The 22,869-nt window shown below is 40.0% G+C and overlaps 4 protein-coding genes across 6 annotated transcripts; all 4 read right to left on the bottom strand.

Annotated features, from left to right (window-relative positions):
- Window positions 1-418: 418 nt before the first annotated feature.
- On the bottom strand, window positions 419-6,914 carry LOC128369787 (uncharacterized). Its single transcript, XM_053330864.1, has 3 exons — window positions 5,244-6,914; window positions 2,976-3,035; window positions 419-2,170 (listed from the first exon to the last, which is right to left on the bottom strand). The coding sequence occupies exons 1-3, from the start codon at window positions 6,912-6,914 to the stop codon at window positions 419-421; spliced, it is 3,483 nt and encodes a 1,160-aa protein (XP_053186839.1).
- Window positions 6,915-9,719: 2,805 nt separating this feature from the next.
- Window positions 9,720-11,399, bottom strand: LOC128368642 (tripartite motif-containing protein 16-like). Its single transcript, XM_053329496.1, has one exon. It carries the CDS (start codon window positions 11,397-11,399, stop codon window positions 9,720-9,722), a length of 1,680 nt encoding a protein of 559 aa, XP_053185471.1.
- A 1,427-nt stretch (window positions 11,400-12,826) lies between these two features.
- Window positions 12,827-14,506, bottom strand: LOC128368643 (tripartite motif-containing protein 16-like). 3 transcript variants are annotated; one of them, XM_053329499.1, is made up of 2 exons: window positions 13,415-14,506; window positions 12,827-13,363 (listed from the first exon to the last, which is right to left on the bottom strand). In XM_053329499.1, the coding sequence occupies exons 1-2, from the start codon at window positions 14,501-14,503 to the stop codon at window positions 12,827-12,829; spliced, it is 1,626 nt and encodes a 541-aa protein (XP_053185474.1). In that variant the 5' UTR covers window positions 14,504-14,506. The 3 variants fall into 3 exon arrangements, with proteins under 3 accessions (XP_053185474.1, XP_053185473.1, XP_053185472.1); XM_053329498.1 differs by having other exon boundaries at window positions 13,424-14,503; XM_053329497.1 differs by having other exon boundaries at window positions 12,827-14,503.
- A 1,323-nt stretch (window positions 14,507-15,829) lies between these two features.
- Window positions 15,830-17,506, bottom strand: LOC128368644 (tripartite motif-containing protein 16-like). The gene has a single exon (XM_053329500.1). It carries the CDS (start codon window positions 17,504-17,506, stop codon window positions 15,830-15,832), a length of 1,677 nt encoding a protein of 558 aa, XP_053185475.1.
- Between the last annotated feature and the right edge of the window lie 5,363 nt (window positions 17,507-22,869).

Raw genomic sequence — 22,869 nt, 5'->3', positions numbered from 1 at the left:
TAACTATGAATGTAAATGCAACAATACATTTCTTTACTGATTCACAAAGTCATGAGAGCAAAATATGTTTGATAAAGGAAGGTCTGATTTTTCTCTGTTAAGACCGATGAGATGGAAAAGAAACAAGAGCACAAAGTTTCAGTTTCCATGTTGAGAAAAGCAAGTTTGTGTTTCTATATATGAAGAAAATCATCATGAGCAGTGATAGCCTCTCTGCTGAAACACACAAGCAAGAAAGAGCATCACATAAAGAAACTCAAATATTTACATAACATAACAACAGATGAGAAGATGTTAAAGTTGTCCATCAAACTTGATTGACAGCTGATCTCTGTGCAGCACAGAAACACCTCAGCAAAGAGCTCTCAGCAACAATGACAGAGACTAAATAACTGACTGTCCCTCAAATGACTTCTGACTATTTCACTTTACACAACTCAGCTGTGTCTCCATATTGATAACAAAGCGAAACTCCAGCATAGAGAGGGTGAGTGAATGTGGTCTGGACTCTGTGGAGGAGAGTCATGGTTTCAGAGAAGCTGTAGAAGGACAGAATACCTGCTCTGTGATCCAGGTACACTCCGACTCTGGAGGAACGAGGACCTGAGACGAGAGTTTTAATGTTGTTGAACCAGAATTCATAACTGTTACTGTTATAATGTAAAGCCCAAGATTTGTCATTGCATCCAAATATATATTCATTTGAGCCTCCTGTTCTGCTGATATTCTTGTATGCGACTGCTACACGAACTCCTGTCCCGCTCCTCTCCACCTCCCAGTAACAACGTCCAGTCAGACTCTCTCTACTCAGGACCTGCTGCCATCCAGTGAATCTCTCGGGATGACTAGAATAAGACTGTTGGTGACCTGTTACTTCTGCTTTTCTGTTCCCATCAGATAATAACAGCTGTGTGTGTGCTGTGTTTGGATCCAGAGTGATTTCACGTGAATATCTCAAGAATCCAGCTCTGGTCTTGGGCTCTGATTTTGATTCTGACAGTAAAACGTCCACTTCAGTCACTGCCAGTGAGATGTTTGTCCATTCCTCCTTCAGGATGTCCTGTAGTTTATCTCTGAGCTCTGACACAGCTGCTGTCACATCCTCAAAGTATCTCAGAAGACGCATATCAATGCCGGATGAGTCTGCAGGGTCACTGAGTTGTGACACTGAGGGGTAGTTGTGTAGAAACTGGTTGTGATCCTCTGTGTGTGAGAGCTGTTTCAGTTCAGCGTCTTTCCTCTTCAGCTCAGTGATCTCCTGCTGCAGCTTCTCCTGAAGCTCTTTGACTCGATTCACTTCAGTTTCCTGCTGGGATCTGATCTGCTGCTTCACATCAGAGCTTCTTTTCTGGAGGAGACGGATCAGCTGAGTGAAGATCTTCTCACTGTCCTCCACTGCTTTATCAGCAGAGCGACTGACGGCCTCCACCTCCTGTTGAAGCAGCTTCACATCTTTCTCTCTGTCCTGGATTTTCTGCTGGATGTTTAGTCGACTCACCTCGAGCTCTCTCTGCCTCTCAGTTATTTCTGCTGCAGCTGTGACTGTGTCATGACCTTTATGTTCATCCACAGAGCAGAGATAACAGATAATCTGCTGATCAGTACGGCAGAACATCTTCATCACCTCATCATGACGAGAGCAGATGTTCTCCTGGAGCTTCTCCGAGGGGTCCACCAGCTTGTGTTTTTTAAATTGACCAACAGTGTAATGAGGCTGGAGGTGTTTCTCACAGTAAGAGACCAGACACTGAAGACAGGACTTGAAGGCTTTCAGCTTCCTCCCAGTGCAGACATCACAGGCCACATCTTCAGGTCCAGCATAGCAGTGATCAGCAGGAGCAGCTTGGAGTCCAGTCTTCTTCAGCTCCTCCAATAAAGCAGCAAACATAGTGTTTTTTACCAGGACAGGCCTCGGTGTGAAGGTCTGTCTGCACTGAGGACAGCTGTAGATTTCCTTCTTATCCTCTTCATCCCAGAAGTTGTTAATACAGCTCATGCAGTAGCTGTGTCCACAGGGAATAGTCACCGGATCCTTCAGTAGATCCAAACAGATGGAACAGCAGAATTTAGCTCCGTCCAGCTGAGCTCCTTGCTGCGCCATTTCACCTCTCAGTAACAATGACTGTCTGAGTTTCACTTTCTGAGAAGTGATACTAGTTTGAGCTCTGATCTAAACAGCATGTGCTGCTTCAGTAAATGTAGGCTGGCAGCTCACCACATGTTGGTTACACCCATCTTCAAACTGTAGATCTGAAGGGGAGGGAACAAGGAAATATGTGGACCAATCAGAGCGTGTTGTGTTTGAGAGCAGGAAGAAGAGGGAGGAGTTATCAAGCGTTGATTCATTCCAGGAAGAGGAGCGGTCTGAGAGAGATACTGAGTGTTTAACCCTTTTTATACAATGAAGCTCATATCTTATTTAAAAACACTGCTCACCTGCTTTCTGGTGGCAAAGTAATGTTGGGAGTTTGAGAGTGATCTAAAGAATTAACATTAATGAATCTATTGTCTGCAGTGGTATGTATATATAATTATAGTTACTTGATCATTTGTTAATGGTGAACAACAGGAATTCATGGAACATCCTGCATTAAATCATCATGCATTAACTGAGATTTACTTAAATATGTGTTATGAACCCTTATTAGAAATGTTACTGTATATTTTATGTGTCACCACTACATTTATTGTTTTGTCCTCATAAAGCAGTTAAGCAGAAACTTTGATTACTGGATGATGGTTTAATTATTGTTTCTACAGCATCTTTCTACAGTGTTGCTGTAAATGAGACATTATATTTTTATATATTTGCCTGAAATTATATATTAGTTTCATTTAGTCATTTTTTTGTCATTCACATAAAGCTTCACAGAAACTTCCTGTAGCTGTAACAGATTCAGGTTCACAGATAAAAACACAGTCAGAAAACTACTTTAGTCAGCTTTCATTAAAAGGCAGCCATCCAAGCCCTGAACCTCCTGACAGTCCGGCATCTGAGGGAACAGGTTCAGCTCGTCTGATCCGTCCCAACACGCCTTTACAACACAGATCAGACCACACTTAGCCCATAAACACACAGCACTCACAGCATGGCTGATACTCAGTCAGATCTACCATAAGATACCATAAAATGAACTTTATTGATCCATGAAGAGAAAGCGGGTCAATGCAGCAGACGTAAAGGAAAGAGTCTAAATAAGATTCAAATCAAAGTTGAAACAGGACTAAAAATCTGAATAAAACACCAGAAAATAAAACTATTCTCTTCTTATATTAATATCTTTTACAGCAGCAATTCTAGGATATATTACAGTTCATCAGCTGTTCATGTTGAGACTCAAACCCAACATGCAGTCTTAGGCAGTGGTAGCTAAACAGTGGTTCATGGACCAAATGTGGCCGCCTAATAAAAACATTTGGCGTCGTAACTAAAGCTGAGGTTTTCCCCCCTCATAGATGACATCACTAGATAATGATGTAAACACTCAGGCTCATATGAATCCCAATAGATATGACTTGTTAATATCTTATATATTGAGCAGATGATTAGTTTGATAATGACGTCATTTTGCTGATTTGTGGAAAACAGATTTGTGTCATTTATGGCACTTTGAAGTCATGAAGCGCTCTACCGTTGTGTGGATAAATCATGAATTACTATTTCTATTCTTGCAGAGTCACTGTCATCAAATCTCATGTTTGGAGCCAAAACCAATGAATGAGTGTGTGTGTATGTGTGTGTGTGTGTGTGTGTGTGTGTGTGTGTGTCTCTAAAGTCTAAAGTCACATGTTCCTTCACTCCAGAAGACGGTGGTTATCTTAGCTTGTTTTTGGAAATGGTGCCATAAAGTAAAGATAGTGATAAGATAGTAAACCTCTCTACTTGAAACCAGATGAAAAGAAGGATTTTATTCAGTTTATAATTTAATAATTTCATGACTGGGCCTGATAGAGTTTAAATATGTTTCATTTGCTGTTGTTAATGTTAAATATTATAGTTTTCTTTAAGACTGAGTTTGAGTGACAACTAAGAAAACTTAGAAGCAACATGAATCTTTATCAAATATTTATTATAAACTATTAATGGTTTAAAACTAGAATAAACATTTCAACTTCTTCTGATGTTTATTCTGATTAGACTGAATGTAGTTTTTCATATGTGTGTGTTCACATTATGATAAAATGATAGTAAAGTACATCTGTACTAGAAAAGGTGGAGAAAGTTTAACTGTGATGGTTCAATAAATCAATCACAGCTGTCAGAAACACTAAAAACTGTTTTAAATGTGAGTTAAAAGAAGATAAATACTGAAAATTAATGTAAATATAAAAGTAATTACCTGAAATTGACAATAACATGCTGTTGTTTTACCTTCATCATGACTGAACAAAACATCTTCACATCCAAACTTGACCAAATTTAATGTTTAAAACTATTTTTCCAGTTTTTTTAGGCCTGTGTTAGAAATCCTCTTTATTGACTGAATGTACAAATAAAATCTGAGTTAGTTAAAAGCAACAAGTGATAGAAAGCTCTGCTCATTTCTCTGTGATGAAGCTGTTTTAATGATTAAAGCTGAAAATTCAGAGACTGACTGACAAACATGAACTTTGCACTTTGAATGAGATCCTGAAATGAAGACAGAAGAAAATATTGAATGATTAAACTTTATTTATTGTGTAAAGCTTCAGTTTGTTCACACATCCAATCAGTAAAGTCTGTTAAATGACTCTTGTTCAATGATTTCATGTTCAGATTCATTTCAACCACACAATCAATCACAGAATGTCAGCTATGTACAACAACTTAATAAATGATCTACTTATTGATTAGTATCATGATTATTATTGTTTCATTCACAAAGTCATGACAGCAAAATATGTTTGATAAAGGAAGGTCTGATTTTTCTCTGTTAAGACCGATGAGATGGAAAAGAAACAAGAGCACAAAGTTTCAGTTTCCATGTTGAGAAAAGCAAGTTTGTGTTTCTATATATGAAGAAAATCATCATGAGCAGTGATAGCCTCTCTGCTGAAACACACAAGCAAGAAAGAGCATCACATAAAGAAACTCAAATATTTACATAACATAACAACAGATGAGAAGATGTTAAAGTTGTCTATCAAACTTGATTGACAGCTGATCTCTGTGCAGCACAGAAACACCTCAGCAAAGAGCTCTCAGCAACAATGACAGAGACTAAATAACTGACTGTCCCTCAAATGACTTCTGACTATTTCACTTTACACAACTCAGCTGTGTCTTCATGATAAAAAAGCCAAAGTCCAGCATAGAGAGGCTGAGTGAATGTGGTCTGGACTCTGTGGAGGAGAGTCATGGTTTCAGAGACGCTGTAGAAGGTCAGAATACCTGCTCTGTGATCCAGGTACACTCCGACTCTGGAGGAAACAGGACCTGAGATGGGAGTTGAGATGCTGTTGAACCAGAATGTATAACTGTCATTGCCACAATGTAAAGCCCAAGATTTGTCATTGTATCCAAATATACTTTCATTTGAACGTCCTGCTCTGCTGATATTCTTGTATGCGACTGCTACACGAACTCCTCTCCCACTCATCTCCACCTCCCAGTAACAACGTCCAGTCAGACTCTCTCTACTCAGGACCTGCTGCCAAACAGTGAATCTGTCTGGATGACTAGAATAAGACTGTTGTTGACTCACTCGTTCTGCTTTTCTGTTCCCATCAGATAATAACAGGTGTGTGTTTGCTGTGTTTGGATCCAGAGTGATTTCATGTGAATATCTTAAGAATCCAGCTCTGGTCTTGGGCTCTGATTTTGATTCTGACAGTAAAACGTCCACTTCAGTCACTGCCAGTGAGATGTTTGTCCATTTGTCCCTCAGGATGTCCTGTAGTTTATCTCTGAGCTCTGACACAGCTGCTGTCACATCCTCAAAGTATCTCAGAGGACGGATATTGATGCTGGATGAGTCTGTAGGTTCACTGAGTTGTGACACTGAGGGGTAGTTGTGTAGAAACTGGTTGTGATCCTCTGTATGTGAAAGCTGCTTCAGTTCAGCGTCTTTCCTCTTCAGCTCAGTGATCTCCTGCTGCAGCTTCTCCTGAAGCTCTTTGACTCCACTCACTTCAGTTTCCTGCTGGGATCTGATCTGCTGCTTCACATCAGAGCTTCTTTTCTGGAGGAGACGGATCAGTTCAGTGAAGATCTTCTCACTGTCCTCCACTACTTTATCAGCAGAGCGACTGACGGCCTCCACCTCCTGTTGAAGCAGCTTCACATCTTTCTCTCTGTCCTGGATTCTCTGCTGGATGTTTAGTCGACTCACCTCGAGCTCTCTCTGCCTCTCAGTCTTTTCTGCTGCAGCTGAGACTGTGTCGTGGCCTTTATGTTCATCCACAGAGCAGAGATAACAGATAATCTGCTGATCAGTACGGCAGAACATCTTCATCACCTCATCATGACGAGAGCAGATGTTCTCTTGGAGCTTCTCTGAGGGGTCGACCAGCTTGTGTTTCTTTAGTGGAGGTGCATCATAATGAGGTTGGAGGTGTTTCTCACAGTAAGATGCTGGACAAGTCAAACAGGACTTGAAGGCTTTCAGCTTCCTCCCAGTGCAGACATCACAGGCCACATCTTCAGGTCCAGCATAGCAGTGATCAGCAGCAGCAGCTTGGAGTCCAGTCTTCTTCAGCTCCTCCACTAAATCTGCTAACATGGTGTTTTTTACCAGGACAGGCCTCGGTGTGAAGGTCTGTCTGCACTGAGGGCAGCTGTAGATTTCCTTCTTATCCTCTTCATCCCAGAAGTTGTTAATACAGCTCATGCAGTAGCTGTGTCCACAGGGAATAGTCACCGGATCCTTCAGTAGATCCAAACAGATGGAACAGCAGAATTTAGCTCCGTCCAGCTGAGCTCCTTGCTGCGCCATTTCACCTCTCAGTAACAATGACTGTCTGAGTTTCACTTTCTGAGAAGTGAAACTAGTTTGAGCTCTGATCTAAACAGCATGTGCTGCTTCAGTAAATGTAGGCTGGCAGCTCACCACATGTTGGTTACACCCATCTTCAAACTGTAGATCTGAAGGGGAGGGAACAAGGAAATATGTGGATCAATCAGAGCTTGTTGTGTTTGAGAGCAGGAAGGAGAGAGAGGAGTTATCAAGCGTTGATTCATTCCAGGAAGAGGAGCGGTCTGAGAGAGATACTGAGTGTTTAACCCTTTTTATACAATGAAGCTCATATCTTATTTAAAAACACTGCTCACCTGCTTTCTGGTGGCAAAGTAGTGTTGGGAGTTTGAGAGTGATCTAAAGAATTAACATTAATGAATCTATTGTCTGCAGTGATATGTATATATAATCTATAGTTACTGGATCATGTGTTAATGGTGAACAACAGGAATTCATGGAACATCCTGCATTAAATCATCATGCATTAACTGAGATTTACTTAAATATGTGTTATGAACCCTTATTAGAAATGTTACTGTATATTTTATGTGTCACCACTACATTTATTGTTTTGTCCCCATAAAGCAGTTAAGCAGAAACTTTGATTACTGGATGATGGTTTAATTATTGTTTTTACAGCATCTTTCTACAGTGTTGCTGTAAATGAGACATTATATTTTTATATATTTGCCTGCAATTATATATTTGTTTCATTTAGTCATTTTATAACTGTGTACTTGGTCTCTTATATTAATATCTTTTACAGCAGCAATTCTAGGATATATTACAGTTCATCAGCTGTTCATGTTGAGACTCAAACCCAACATGCAGTCTTAGGCAGTGGTAGCCAAATAGTGGTTCATGGGCCAAATGTGGCCGCCCAATAAAGATATTTGGGGTCGTAACTAAAGCTGAGGTTTTTCCCCCTCATAGATGACATCACTAGATAATGATGTAAACACTCAGGCTCATATTAATCCCAATAGATATGACTTGTTAATATCTTATATATTGAGCAGATGATTAGTTTGATAATGACGTCATTTTGCTGATTTGTGGACAACAGATTTGTGTCATTTATGGTACTTTGAAGTCATGAAGCGCTCTACCGTTGTGTGGATAAATCATGAATTACTATTTCTATTGTTGCAGAGTCACTGTCATCAAATCTCATGTTTGGAGCCAAAACCAATGTGTGTGTGTGTGTGTGTGTGTGTGTGTGTGTGTGTGTTTGTCTAAAGTCTAAAGTCACATGTTCCTTCACTCCAGAAGACGGTGGTTATCTTAGCTTGTTTTTGGAAATGGTGCCATAAAGTAAAGATAGTGATAAGATAGTAAACCTCTCTACTTGAAACCAGATGAAAAGAAGGATTTTATTCAGTTTATAATTTAATAATTTCATGACTGGGCCTGATAGAGTTTAAATATGTTTCATTTGCTGTTGTTAATGTTAAATATTATAGTTTTCTTTAAGACTGAGTTTGAGTGACAACTAAGAAAACTTAGAAGCAACATGAATCTTTATCAAATATTTATTATAAACTATTAATGGTTTAAAACTAGAATAAACATTTCAACTTCTTCTGATGTTTGTTCTGATTAGACTGAATGTAGTTTTTCATATGTGTGTGTTCACATTATGATAAAATGATAGTAAAGTACATCTGTACTAGAAAAGGTGGAGAAACTTTAACTGTGATGGTTCAATAAATCAATCACAGCTGTCAGAAACACTAAAAACTGTTTTAAATGTGAGTTAAAAGAAGATAAATACTGAAAATGAATGTAAATATAAAAGTAATTACCTGAAATTGACAATAACATTGTTGTTTTACCTTCATCATGACTGAACTAAACATCTTCACATCCAAACTTGACCAAATTTAATGTTTAAAACTATTTTTCCAGTTTTTTTAGGCCTGTGTTAGAAATCCTCTTTATTGACTGAATGTACAAATAAAATCTGAGTTAGTTAAAAGCAACAAGTGATAGAAAGCTCTGCTCATTTCTCTGTGATGAAGCTGTTTTAATGATTAAAGCTGAAAGTTCAGAGACTGACTGACAAACATGAACTTTGCACTTTGAATGAGATCCTGAAATGAAGACAGAAGAAAATATTGAATGATTAAACTTTATTTATTGTGTAAAGCTTCAGTTTGTTCACACATCCAATCAGTAAAGTCTGTTAAATGACTCTTGTTCAATGATTTCATGTTCAGATTCATTTCAACCACACAATCAATCACAGAATGTCAGCTATGTACAACAACTTAATAAATGATCTACTTATTGATTAGTATCATGATTATTAATGTTTTATAACACTTAATAACACCTGATTTATATGTGACATTGGACAACATGCATAACTATGAATGTAAATGCAACAATACATTTCTTTACTGATTCACAAAGTCATGAGAGCAAAATATGTTTGATAAAGGAAGGTCTGATTTTTCTCTGTTAAGACCGATGAGATGGAAAAGAAACAAGAGCACAAAGTTTCAGTTTCCATGTTGAGAAAAGCAAGTTTGTGTTTCTATATATGAAGAAAATCATCATGAGCAGTGATAGCCTCTCTGCTGAAACACACAAGCAAGAAAGAGCATCACATAAAGAAACTCAAATATTTACATAACATAACAACAGATGAGAAGATGTTAAAGTTGTCCATCAAACTTGATTGACAGCTGATCTCTGTGCAGCACAGAAACACCTCAGCAAAGAGCTCTCAGCTACAATGACAGAGACTAAATAACTGACTGTCCCTCAAATGACTTCTGACTATTTCACTTTACACAACTCAGCTGTGTTTCCATTATCTAAAAGTCTAACTCCAGCATAGAGAGGCTGAGTGAATGTGGTCTGGACTCTGTGGAGGAGAGTCATGGTTTCAGAGACGCTGTAGAAGGACAGAATACCTGCTCTGTGATCCAGGTACACTCCGACTCTGGATGAAACAGGACCTGAGACAGGAGTTGAGATGTCGTTGAACCAGTATGTATAACTGTTACTGTGCCAATATAAAGCCCACGATTTATCATTGCATCCAAATCTACATTCCATTGAGTCTGCTCTGCTGATATTCTTGTATGCGACTGCTACGCAAACTCCTCCTCCGCTCCTCTCCACCTCCCAGTAACAACGTCCAGTCAGACTCTCTCTACTCAGGACCTGATAATAATAACCAGTGAATCTGTCTGGATGACTAGAATAAGACTTTTGTTGTCCCATTAGTTTTGCTTTTCTGTTCCCATCAGATAATAACAGCTCTGTGTTTGCTGTGTTTGGATCCAGAGTGATTTCATGTGAATATTTTAAGAACTCAGCTCTGGTCTTGGGCTCTGATTTTGAATCTGACAATAAAACGTCCACTTCAGTCACTGTCAGTGAGATGTTTGTCCATTCCTCCTTCAGGATGTCCTGTAGTTTATCTCTGAGCTCTGACACAGCTGCTGTCACATCCTCAAAGTATCTGAGAGGACGGATATTGATGCTGGATGAGTCTGTAGGTTCACTGAGTTGTGACACTGAGGGGTAGTTGTGTAGAAACTGGTTGTGATCCTCTGTGTGTGAGAGCTGCTTCAGTTCAGCGTCTTTCCTCTTCAGCTCAGTGATCTCCTGCTGCAGCTTCTCCTGAAGCTCTTTGACTCCACTCACTTCAGTTTCCTGCTGGGATCTGATCTGCTGCTTCACATCAGAGCTTCTTTTCTGGAGGAGATGGATCAGCTCAGTGAAGATCTTCTCACTGTCCTCCACTGCTTTATCAGCAGAGAGACTGACGGCCTCCACCTCCTGTTGAAGCAGCTTCACATCTTTCTCTCTGTCCTGGATTCTCTGCTGGATGTTTAGTCGACTCACCTCGAGCTCTCTCTGCCTCTCAGTCCTTTCTGCTTTAGCTGGGACTGTGTCGTGGCCTTTATGTTCATCCATAGTGCACAGATAACAGATACTCTGCTGATCAGTACGGCAGAATATCTTCATCACCTCATCATGATGAGAGCAGATGTTCTCCTGGAGCTTCTTGGAGGGATCGACCAGCTTGTGTTTCTTCAGTGGAGTTACATTATAGTGACGCTGGAGGTGATTCTCACAGTAAGATGCCAGACAGACCAGACAGGACTTGAAGGCTTTCAGCTTCCTCCCAGTGCAGACATCACAGGCCACATCTTCAGGTCCAGCATAGCAGAGATCAGCAGCAGCAGCTTGGAGTCCAGTCTTCTTCAGCTCCTCCACTAAATCTGCTAACATGGTGTTTTTTACCAGGACAGGCCTCGGTGTGAAGGTCTGTCTGCACTGAGGACAGCTATAGATTTCCTTCTTATCCTCTTCATCCCAGAAGTTGTTAATACAGCTCATGCAGTAGCTGTGTCCACAGGGAATAGTCACCGGATCCTTCAGTAGATCCAAACAGATGGAACAGCAGAATTTAGCTCCGTCCAGCTGAGCTCCTTGCTGCGCCATTTCACCTCTCAGTAACAATGACTGTCTGAGTTTCACTTTCTGAGAAGTGAAACTAGTTTGAGCTCTGATCTAAACAGCATGTGCTGCTTCAGTAAATGTAGGCTGACAGCTCACCACATGTTGGTTACACCCATCTTCAAACTGTAGCTCTGAAGGGGAGGGAACAAGGAAATATGTGGACCAATCAGAGCGTGTTGTGTTTGAGAGCAGGAAGAAGAGGGAGGAGTTATCAAGCGTTGATTCATTCCAGGAAGAGGAGCGGTCTGAGAGAGATACTGAGTGTTTAACCCTTTTTATACAATGAAGCTCATATCTTATTTATAAACACTACTCACCTGCTTTCTGGTGGCAAAGTAATGTTGGGAGTTTGAGAGTGATCTAAAGAATTAACATTAATGAATCTATTGTCTGCAGTGATATGTATATATAATCTATAGTTACTTGATCATTTGTTAATGGTGAACAACAGGAATTCATGGAACATCCTGCATTAAATCATCATGCATTAACTGTGAATTGACCAATTTTAATGTTTAAAACTATTTTTCCAGTTTTTTTAGGCCTGTGTTAGAAATCCTCTTTATTGACTGAATGTACAAATAAAATCTGAGTTAGTTAAAAGCAACAAGTGATAGAAAGCTCTGCTCATTTCTCTGTGATGAAGCTGTTTTAATGATTAAAGCTGAAAGTTCAGAGACTGACTGACAAACATGAACTTTGCACTTTGAATGAGATCCTGAAATGAAGACAGAAGAAAATATTGAATTATTAAACTTTATTTATTGTGTAAAGCTTCGGTTTGTTCACACATCCAATCAGTAAAGTCTGTTAAATGACTCTTGTTCAATGATTTCATGTTCAGATTCATTTCAACCACACAATCAATCACAGAATGTCAGCTATGTACAACAACTTAATAAATGATCTACTTATTGATTAGTATCATGATTATTATTGTTTTATAACACTTAATAACACCTGATTTATATGTGACATTGGACAACATGCATAACTATGAATGTAAATGCAACAATACATTTCTTTACTGATTCACAAAGTCATGAGAGCAAAATATGTTTGATAAAGGAAGGTCTGATTTTTCTCTGTTAAGACCGATGAGATGGAAAAGAAACAAGAGCACAAAGTTTCAGTTTCCATGTTGAGAAAAGCAAGTTTGTGTTTCTATATATGAAGAAAATCATCATGAGCAGTGATAGCCTCTCTGCTGAAACACACAAGCAAGAAAGAGCATCACATAAAGAAACTCAAATATTTACATAACATAACAACAGATGAGAAGATGTTAAAGTTGTCCATCAAACTTGATTGACAGCTGATCTCTGTGCAGCACAGAAACACCTCAGCAAAGAGCTCTCAGCAACAATGACAGAGAGTAAATAACTGACTGTCCCTCAAATGACTTCTGACTATTTCACTTTACACAACTCAGCTGTGGCTCCATCATAAAGATAAACTCCAGCATAGAGAGGCTGAGTGAATGTGGTCTGGACTCTGTGGAGGAGAGTCATGGTTTCAGAGACGCTGTAGAAGGACAGAATACCTGCTCTGTGATCCAGGTACACTCCGACTCTGGAGGAAACAGGACCTGAGACGGGAGTTGAGATGCTGTTGAACCAAAATCGATAACTGTCAGTGAAAATATATAAAGCCCAAGATTTGTCATTGTATCCAAATATACAATCATATGAGCTTCCTGCTCTGCTGATATTCTTGTATGCGACTGCTACACAAACTCCTGTCCCGCTTCTCTCCACCTCCCAGTAACAACGTCCAGTCAGACTCTCTCTACTCAGGACCTGCCACTTAGCAGTGAATCTATCTGGATGACTAGAATAAGACTGTTGTTGACTCGTGTGTGTTGCTTTTCTGTTCCCATCAGATAATAACAGCTTTGGGTAAGCAGTGTTTGGATCTAGAGTGATTTCATGTGAATATCTCAAGAACTCAGCTCTGGTCTTGGGCTCTGATTTTGAATCTGACAGTAAAACGTCCACTTCAGTCACTGTCAGTGAGATATTTGTCCATTCCTCCTTCAGGATGTCCTGTAGTTTATCTCTGAGCTCTGACACAGCTGCTGTCACATCCTTAAAGTATCTCAGAGGACGGATATTGATGCTGGATGAGTCTGTAGGTTCACTGAGTTGAGACACTGAGGGGTAGTTGTGTAGAAACTGGTTGTGATCCTCTGTGTGTGAGAGCTGCTTCAGTTCAGCGTCTTTCCTCTTCAGCTCAGTGATCTCCTGCTGCAGCTTCTCCTGAAGCTCTTTGACTCCACTCACTTCAGTTTCCTGCTGGGATCTGATCTGCTGCTTCACATCAGAGCTTCTTTTCTGGAGGAGACGGATCAGCTGAGTGAAGATCTTCTCACTGTCCTCCACTGCTTTATCAGCAGAGCGACTGATGGCCTCCACCTCCTGTTGAAGCAGCTTCACATCTTTCTCTCTGTCCTGGATTCTCTGCTGGATGTTTAGTCGACTCACCTCAAGCTCTCTTTGCCTCTCAGTCCTTTCTGCTGCAGCTGTGACTGTGTCATGACCTTTATGTTCATCCACAGAGCAGAGATAACAGATAATCTGCTGATCAGTACGGCAGTACATCTTCATCACCTCATCATGACGAGAGCAGATGTTCTCCTGGAGCGTCTCCGAGGGCTCCACCAGCTTGTGTTTCTTAAATTTTGTTGATTCATAGTGAGGCTGGAGATGACTTTCACAGTAAGAGACAAGACACACCAGACAGGACTTGAGGGCTTTCAGCTTCCTCCCAGTGCAGACATCACAGGCCACATCTTCAGGTCCAGCATAGCAGAGATCAGCAGGAGCAGCTTGGAGTCCAGTCTTCTTCAGCTCCTCCAATAAATCTGCTAACATGGTGTTTTTTACCAGGACAGGCCTCGGTGTGAAGGTCTGTCTGCACTGAGGACAGCTGTAGATTTCCTTCTTATCCTCTTCATCCCAGAAGTTGTTAATACAGCTCATGCAGTAGCTGTGTCCACAGGGAATAGTCACCGGATCCTTCAGTAGATCCAAACAGATGGAACAGCAGAATTTAGCTCCGTCCAGCTGAGCTCCTTGCTGCGCCATTTCACCTCTCAGTGACAATGACTGTCTGAGTTTCACTTTCTGAGAAGTGAAACTAGTTTGAGCTCTGATCTAAACAGCATGTGCTGCTTCAGTAAATGTAGGCTGGCAGCTCACCACATGTTGGTTACACCCATCTTCAAACTGTAGATCTAAAGGGGAGGGAACAAGGAAATATGTGGACCAATCAGGGCCTGTTGTGCTTGAGAGCAGGAAGAAGAGGGAGGAGTTATCAAGCGTTGATTCATTCCAGGAAGAGGAGCGGTCTGAGAGAGATACTGAGTGTTTAACCCTTTTTATACAATGAAGCTCATATCTTATTTAAAAACACTGCTCACCTGCTTTCTGGTGGCAAAGTAATGTTGGGAATTTGAGAGTGATCTAAAGAATTAACATGAATGAATCTATTGTCTGCAGTGATATGTATATATAATCTATAGTTACTGAATCATTTGTTAATGGTGAACAACAGGAATTCATGGAACATCCTGCATTAAATCATCATGCATTAACTGTGATTTACTTAAATATGTGTTATGAACCCTTATTAGAAATGTTACTGTATATTTTATGTGTCACCACTACATTTATTGTTTTGTCCCCATAAAGCAGTTAAGTAGAAACTTTGATTACTGGATGATGGTTTAATTATTGTTTTTACAGCATCTTTCTACAGTGTTGCTGTAAATGAGACATTATATTTTATATATTTGCCTGCAATTATATATTTGTTTCATTTAGTCATTTTATAACTGTGTACTTGGTCTCTTATATTATTATCTTTTACAGCAGCAATTCTAGGATATACTACAGTTTATCAGTTGTTCATGTTGAGACTCAAACCCAACATGCAGTCTTAGGCAGTGGTAGCCAAACAGTGGTTCATGGACCAAATGTGGCCGTCCAATAAAAATATTTGGCATCGTAACTAAAGCTGAGGTTTTCCCCCCCTCATAGATGACATCACTAGATAATGATGTCAACACTCAGGCTCATATGAATCCCAATAGATATGACTTGTTAATATCTTATATATTGAGCAGATGATTAGTTTGATAATGACGTCATTTTGCTGATTTGTGGAAAACAGATTTGTGTCATTTATGGCACTTTGAAGTCATGAAGCGCTCTACCGTTGTGTGGATAAATCATGAATTACTATTTCTATTCTTGCAGAGTCACTGTCATCAAATCTCAAGTTTGGAGCCAAAACCAATCAATGTGTGTGTGTGTGTGTGTGTGTGTGTGTGTGTGTGTGTGTGTGTGTGTGTGTGTGTGTGTGTGTGTGTGTGTGACAAAATAACTGACTGTCCCTCAAATGACTTCTGACTATTTCACTTTACACAACTCAACTGTGTCTCCATAAGAATAACAAGGCGAAACTCCAGCATAGAGAGGCTGAGTGAATGTGGTCTGGACTCTGTGGAGGAGAGTCATGGTTTCAGAGACGCTGTAGAAGGACAGAATACCTGCTCTGTGATCCAGGTACACTCCGACTCTGGAGGAACGAGGATCTGAAACGGGAGTTGAGATGTTGTTGAACCAGAATCGATAACTGTCAGTGAAAATATATAACGCCCAGGATTTATCATTGCATCCAAATCTACATTCATTTGAGTTTCCTGCTCTGCTGATATTCTTGTATGCGACTGCTACACAAACTCCTCTCCCGCTCCTCTCCACCTCCCAGTAACAACGTCCAGTCAGACTCTCTTTACTCAGGACCTGATAATAACCAGTGAATCTGTCTGGGTGACTAGAATAAGACTGTTGTTGAATCACTCGTTCTGCTTTTCTGTTCCCATCAGATAATAACAGCTGTGTGTGTGCTGTGTTTGGATCCAGAGTGATTTCATGTGAATATCTTAAGAATCCAGCTCTGGTCTTGGGTTCTGGTCCTGACAGTAAAACGTCCACTTCAGTCACTGTCAGTGAGATGTTTGTCCATTCCTCCTTCAGGATGTCCTGTAGTTTATCTCTGAGCTCTGACACAGCTGCTGTCACATCCTCAAAGTATCTCAGAGGACGGATGTTGATGCTGGATGAGTCTGTAGCTTCACTGAGTTGAGACACTGAGGGGTAGTTGTGTAGAAACTGGTTGTGATCCTCTGTGTGTGAGAGCTGCTTCAGTTCAGTGTCTTTCCTCTTCAGCTCAGTGATCTCCTGCTGCAGCTTCTCCTGAAGCTCTTTGACTCCACTCACTTCAGTTTCCTGCTGGGATCTGATCTGCTGCTTCACATCAGAGCTTCTTTTCTGGAGGAGACGGATCAGCTGAGTGAAGATCTTCTCACTGTCCTCCACTGCTTTATCAGCAGAGCGACTGACGGCCTCCACCTCCTGTTGAAGCAGCTTCACATCTTTCTCTCTGTCCTGGATTCTCTGCTGGATGTTTAGTCGACTCACCTCGAGCTCTCTCTGCCTCTCAGTCCTTTCTGCTGCAGCTGGGACTGTGTCGTGACCTTTATGTTCATCCATAGTGCACAGATAACAGATAGTCTTCTGATCAGTACGACAGAACATCTTCATCACCTCATCATGACGAGAGCAGATGTTCTCCTGGAGCTTCTTGGAGGGGTCGACCAGCTTGTGTTTCTTAAATGAAGGTGATTCATAATGAGGCTGGATGTGTTTCTCACAGTAAGAGACAAGACACACCAGACAGGACTTGAAGGCTTTCAGTTTCCTCCCAGTGCAGAAATCACAGGCCACATCTTCAGGTCCAGCATAGCAGAGATCAGCAGCAGCAGCTTGGAGTCCAGTCTTCTTCAGCTCCTCCACTATATCTGCTAACATGGTGCTTTTTACCAGGACAGGCCTCGGGGTGAAGGTCTGTCTGCACTGAGGACAGCTGTAGATTTCCTTCTTATCCTCTTCATCCCAGAAGTTGTTAATACAGCTCATGCAGTAGCTGTGTCCACAGGGAATAGTCACCGGATCCTTCAGTAGATCCAAACAGATGGAACAGCAGAATTTAGCTCCGTCCAGCTGAGCTCCTTGCTGCGCCATTTCACCTCTCAGTAACAATGACTGTCTGAGTTTCACCTTCTGAGAAGTGAAACTAGTCTGAGCTCTGATCTAAACAGTATGTGCTGCTTTAGTAAATGTAGGCTGGCAGCTCACTATATGTTGGTTACACCCATCTTCAAACTGTAGATCTGAAGGGGAGGCAACAAGGAAATATGTGGACCAATCAGTGCGTGTTGTGTTTGAGAGCAGGAAGAAGAGGGAGGAGATATCAAGCGTTGATTCATTCCAGGAAGAGGAGCGGTCTGAGAGAGATACTGAGTGTTTAACCCTTTTTATACAATGAAGCTCATATCTTATTTAAAAACACTGCTCACCTGCTTTCTGGTGGCAAAGTAATGTTGGGAATTTGAGAGTTATCAAAAGAATTAACATTAATGAATCTATTGTCTGCAGTGATATGTATATATAATCTATAGTTACTTGATCATGTGTTAATGGTGAACAACAGGAATTCATGGAACATCCTGCATTAAATCATCATGCATTAACTGAGATTTACTTAAATATGTGTTATGAACCCTTATTAGAAATGTTACTGTATATTTTATGTGTCACCACTACATTTATTGTTTTGTCCTCATAAAGCAGTTAAGCAGAAACTTTGATTACTGGATGATGGTTTAATTATTGTTTTTACAGCATCTTTCTACAGTGTTACTGTAAATGAGACATTATATTTTTATATATTTGCCTGCAATTATATATTTGTTTCATTTAGTCACTGTGTACTTGGTCTCTGAGTGAAGTTATTTCTTGTTGATTCTCATGTTGCCTTTTAATCTATAGTTACTTGATCATTTGTTAATGGTGAACAACAGCTCAACACACTGCAACTTAAGAAAAACTCAACAGAATTTGAGTGGTTTCATTGTAGTGATCTGCAGTCACTCTGACGCTAAAACTAGAAAAAATCATTTAACAGAATAAAAGCTCAGACGGCCAATCTGTCAGTTCAACGTCACTCCTCCAACATGCTGATATGAGCCGCCTCTATTATTAGTTTAAGTCGTACGCAGCAGGAAGTTCATGTCTTCTCATAAAAAAAAAATTCACATTTCAAACTAAAGGTCCTCTGTGTGTGTTTGTGTGTTTTGTCTTTTCTTTAAAAAGCAGCAGTGCAGAGTAGATCAAAGATTTATTCTTTTCTAATCAAAACCCACTCAGCGTGCGTGTAGTTTCTCTCTGTGTTCCTCAGACACAGACATACTGCTGTTGTTGCTAAGCAACCATTACAACCCATGAAAATATAATGAAGAAAAGTGCAAAGACGCTGTAATATCTCTGCCTCCTGCAACAAGGCCGATTGAAAATAACTCCTATTTTACTGACTCTAAAGCCACAAGTTCAGGGTTTTTGAATGAACACTTAAACACTTATAAACAACCAGCAACATTCAAACAGTCAGGTGAACACCTTAGTCTGATGGATCCACATTTATTATACTGGAAGTATAACTGGAGGCATCATCAACACACTGTGAATTTAATCTCACTTTAATCATATCCATAGCAACGTCTTTGTGTTTTAAAGTGGATCTATTAGTTTTGTACTGCAGATGGAAACATGCTAACACCAACACATCAGCATCTTTTGGAGCTAATATGATACAGAAAAAATAGAAATAATAGGAGAGGAAGACCTTGTAAAAGCTCAATTAATGGGTGATTGTAATGTCAGCTACAGGTGGGTGCTGCTGTTCTCTTTCAGCCTGTTTTAACCTACATTTTCTTCACAAACTGGCTCCATTAAAAGTGCTGAATCAGCTATTAACAGTTGCTGTTCATCATGTGGTTTATGATGTAGGGACAACTATTACTGGATTCAATTAATAATGAAGAAAACTCAAAAAATGTGATGATTCTCTTTTTTCTCTGGTTTTAAGTGGATTTATGGAGGTTTATTGGTGATGAGCATTATAGATAATGATATCCTCAGGAGGTTTAAGTCGCACTGAATGATATTAATATGCATCTCATGATTGTGTGTTCACATTTGGCTCAGTTCGAACTCCGAGGAGGATTTTTGAGAATTGAGATTCACCTCACGCAGTATCTTTGCCTCACCTTCAACTCTCCCTGGAACACTTTTGTTTTTTCCTCTTTTTTGGCTCTGTGTATTTCTTATTATTATTCTCGTCTCAGTGGAGCTTAAACCTGCTTTTTGGAACTGACTCCTGGATATTACATGAGGTCCTCAAGGTGAAACAGGTGCAATAAGTCAATAAGATGAGTTTGGGTTTAGATGTCAATCAATCAAGCAGAGTGCTGTGAGGTCTAAGTGCAAACACCTGCATGGTTTTATAGAGCCACAGCTGTAAATACAGTATGAACCTTGGTCTCATTAAAATATGACAGGTGGAGATTACTTTAATTTTCCAAACAGCTGATGAACTAAAACGCCTAAAGCAGCTTGTTTAAACTTGTGTTGTGGTCAAAACTGCAACTCCAAGTCTTCTCTTCACAGTTGAAACTGAGACTTGCTTACTACAAACCGCTATGAAGCTGTGCTTGAAGCTGTTGTTGAATTGCAGATAAATTCAGCTTCGTTTTTGTTGTCATTTAATTTTTCTGAATGAATTAAAAAGGACTTGATGATAAACCATATTTGGTGTCACTCATTCTTTCATCCTTTTCAGCTTCTACAAGTCAAGGCTTTCTCTTAATACCTGAAAAACTAAAACTAAGACTAAAACTAAATAAAAACTAAACTGAAACTGGTCAATTCTTCAAAATAAAAACTAAACTAAAACTACTAAATCACTTGATGAACTAACTAAAACTATACTGAAATTTAAAAAAAGCAAATAAACTAAATAAAAATAAAAACTAAAGAACATTTCAAAACTATAATAACCTTGTAGTGTAGGCTATATCTGCCTGTACCCTAAAATAGTCAGTGAAATGTTTTTTTTTAAAACCCTCCTGTTGTCCTCAGGTCAAGGGAGGACAGAAGGAAGGACAGGAGGAAGGAAGGGAAGGAGGAAAAGAGGAAGGAAGTAAGGAAGTAAGTAAGGTATGAAGAAAGGAAAGAAGGAAGGAAGGAAGGAAGGAAGGAAAGGAGTAAGGAGGGAGGGAGGAGAGGAGGAAGTAAGGACAACAAGATGAAGGAATTTAGGAGAGAAAGAAGGAAGGAAGGGAGGGAGGAAGGAAGGAAAGGAGTAAGGAGGGAGGGAGGAAGGAAGGAAGGAAGGAAAGGAGTAAGGAGGGAGGGAGGAAAGGAGGAAGGAAGGAAGGAAGGAAGGAAAGGAGTAAGGACGAAAAGAGGAAGGAATTTGGGAGAGAAGGAAGGGAGGAAGGAAAGGAGGAAGGAAGGAAGCAAGGAAGGATGGAAGGTGGAGGGAGTAAAGAAAAAGAGGAGGAAGGGAAGAAGGAAGGAAAAATTAAAGAAAGAGGGAAGAAGGAAGGAAAGAAGGAACAGTCAGGAGGACGACACAAGGGTTAAGACAATGATTGACACTTGTAATGCGCGCCTTAGACCACTAGGTGTCACTGTGGGGCTGTGGCCGATTTTCCTCTTATAACGCCAGATGACCTGGAAGAAAACAGCCACATCTCCGGTGTTTTATTCAGTTTTCCTGACTTTCAGGTTAGTATGTGCCAAACTTACTGTAAGGTATGTAAGTTGTGTGTCATCCAGCACGCACACGTTTTAGTAGCTAGTGGTAGAAGTCGTTATTTAAAAGGAGAAGGTTTGCTTACATGATATGAGCGGCAATGCTAGGCTGTTAGCAGCTAATAGTAGCTCGGTAAACTCCAGTATATTCTACTTTCTTATATTAATTTTAGCTTACATGGCTCCATCATTGCATTAGGTCATGTTATAATCTATTGTTTGAATGTGGAACCAAGAGGAATTATTTTGGTTTTCTGTGTATTTGTGAAATTGTGTAAGTTTAATGGTGTTTAGTTGACTTCATTTCCAGTGTCTGTAAATAATAACCAGCAGGGTTAGATAAGAAGAGTATTCTCAGAAATTAAGTTACAGCTTAAAGTGATATGAGATATGTCCAGATGAAACCCATTGAGGGAAAGTATGGAAAAGTTGTGGTTTATTTGATATATATATGTGTTTACATGTTGACGCCATAAGTATTTCTGTGAAAACGGGACTTTAAGTATGATTATACAAGTTATAACAAGATATTACAGATGCACTGGTTGAGAAATATGGTGAATAATGTTCAATAAATAACGCCAGACGACCTGGAAGAGAAAAGCCACATCTCCAGTGTTTTATGTTGTTTTCCTGACTATCAGGTCAAGGCTTTTTGACTGCTGTCCAGTGGTATCTGTAACATATATACAGTCAAGCCCGAAATTATTCATACCCCTTTTGGACATGCCACTTTTTGTTCAAATGTAAATAAAAGCTGACTGAAATATTTTTTTTTACCACAATGATGCCTTCTGTACATCGTCTTTTTATCTTCTTGGAGACGCCTGTGTCACTTCCGGTCAAAAACAACTTGCTGGTTGAATAAAAGTAACTTTAACCCTCCTGTTGTGCTCCCGGGTCAAATTGACCCATCTGTTTTGACTCTTCCTTCCTTCCCTTCTTTCCTCCCTCCCTCCTTTCCCCATCCTTTCTTCCTTCCTTCCTCCCTCCCTCCCTCCTACCTTCTTTCCTTCCTCCGTCCTTCCTTCCTCCCTTCCTTCTCTCCTCTGTCCTTCTTTCCTTCCTTCCTCCCACCCTCCTACCTTATTTCCTCCCACCCTCCTACCTTCCTTCTTTACTTACTTCTTTCCTCCGTCCTTCCTTCCTTATTTCCTTTCCTCCCTTCCTTCCTTCCTCCATCCCCCTTTCTTCCTTCCCTCCTTCCTCCCTCCCTCCCTCCTTTCCTTATTTCCTTGACTCGAACACAACAGAAGGGTTAAGTCAACATTTGCCAGGGGTATGAATAATTTCGGGCTTGACTGTATATGGAATATATGTGCAATACTGTTATGTAATAGTTGTTGGATTGTTGTTGGGATGGTATGGCTGGTGATGTTTTGTTAGTTGGCATTGTGGCTGTCAAGGTATTTATGGCTCAGTTACTGAGTCCCAAGACAAATTGTAAAGTATATCGTATCATATCGTATTGTATCTTATCATATAACCTTCTTATAATAAACCATCTATTTATATAACAGATGAAAAATGAGTCCACTTTCAACCATATTATGCCTCAGTCTTTTTCAGATTATTTTGCACAGAAGCTGCTGATTGATGTTTTATATATGAATGTTTTAAATGTGACCACAACAGTACATCGTCATATGTCAAACTGTAAAGCAGCATTTCACATTAAGCAGACTCCTCACAGTTTAACATACTCCTGAAATCTTTTGTTTTATCCAGCG

The sequence above is a fragment of the Scomber japonicus genome, chromosome 12 (genome assembly GCF_027409825.1).
Source record: "Scomber japonicus isolate fScoJap1 chromosome 12, fScoJap1.pri, whole genome shotgun sequence".
In the NCBI taxonomy this organism is placed as follows: domain Eukaryota; kingdom Metazoa; phylum Chordata; class Actinopteri; order Scombriformes; family Scombridae; genus Scomber; species Scomber japonicus.
This window is presented reverse-complemented; position numbering and strand designations above follow the sequence as displayed.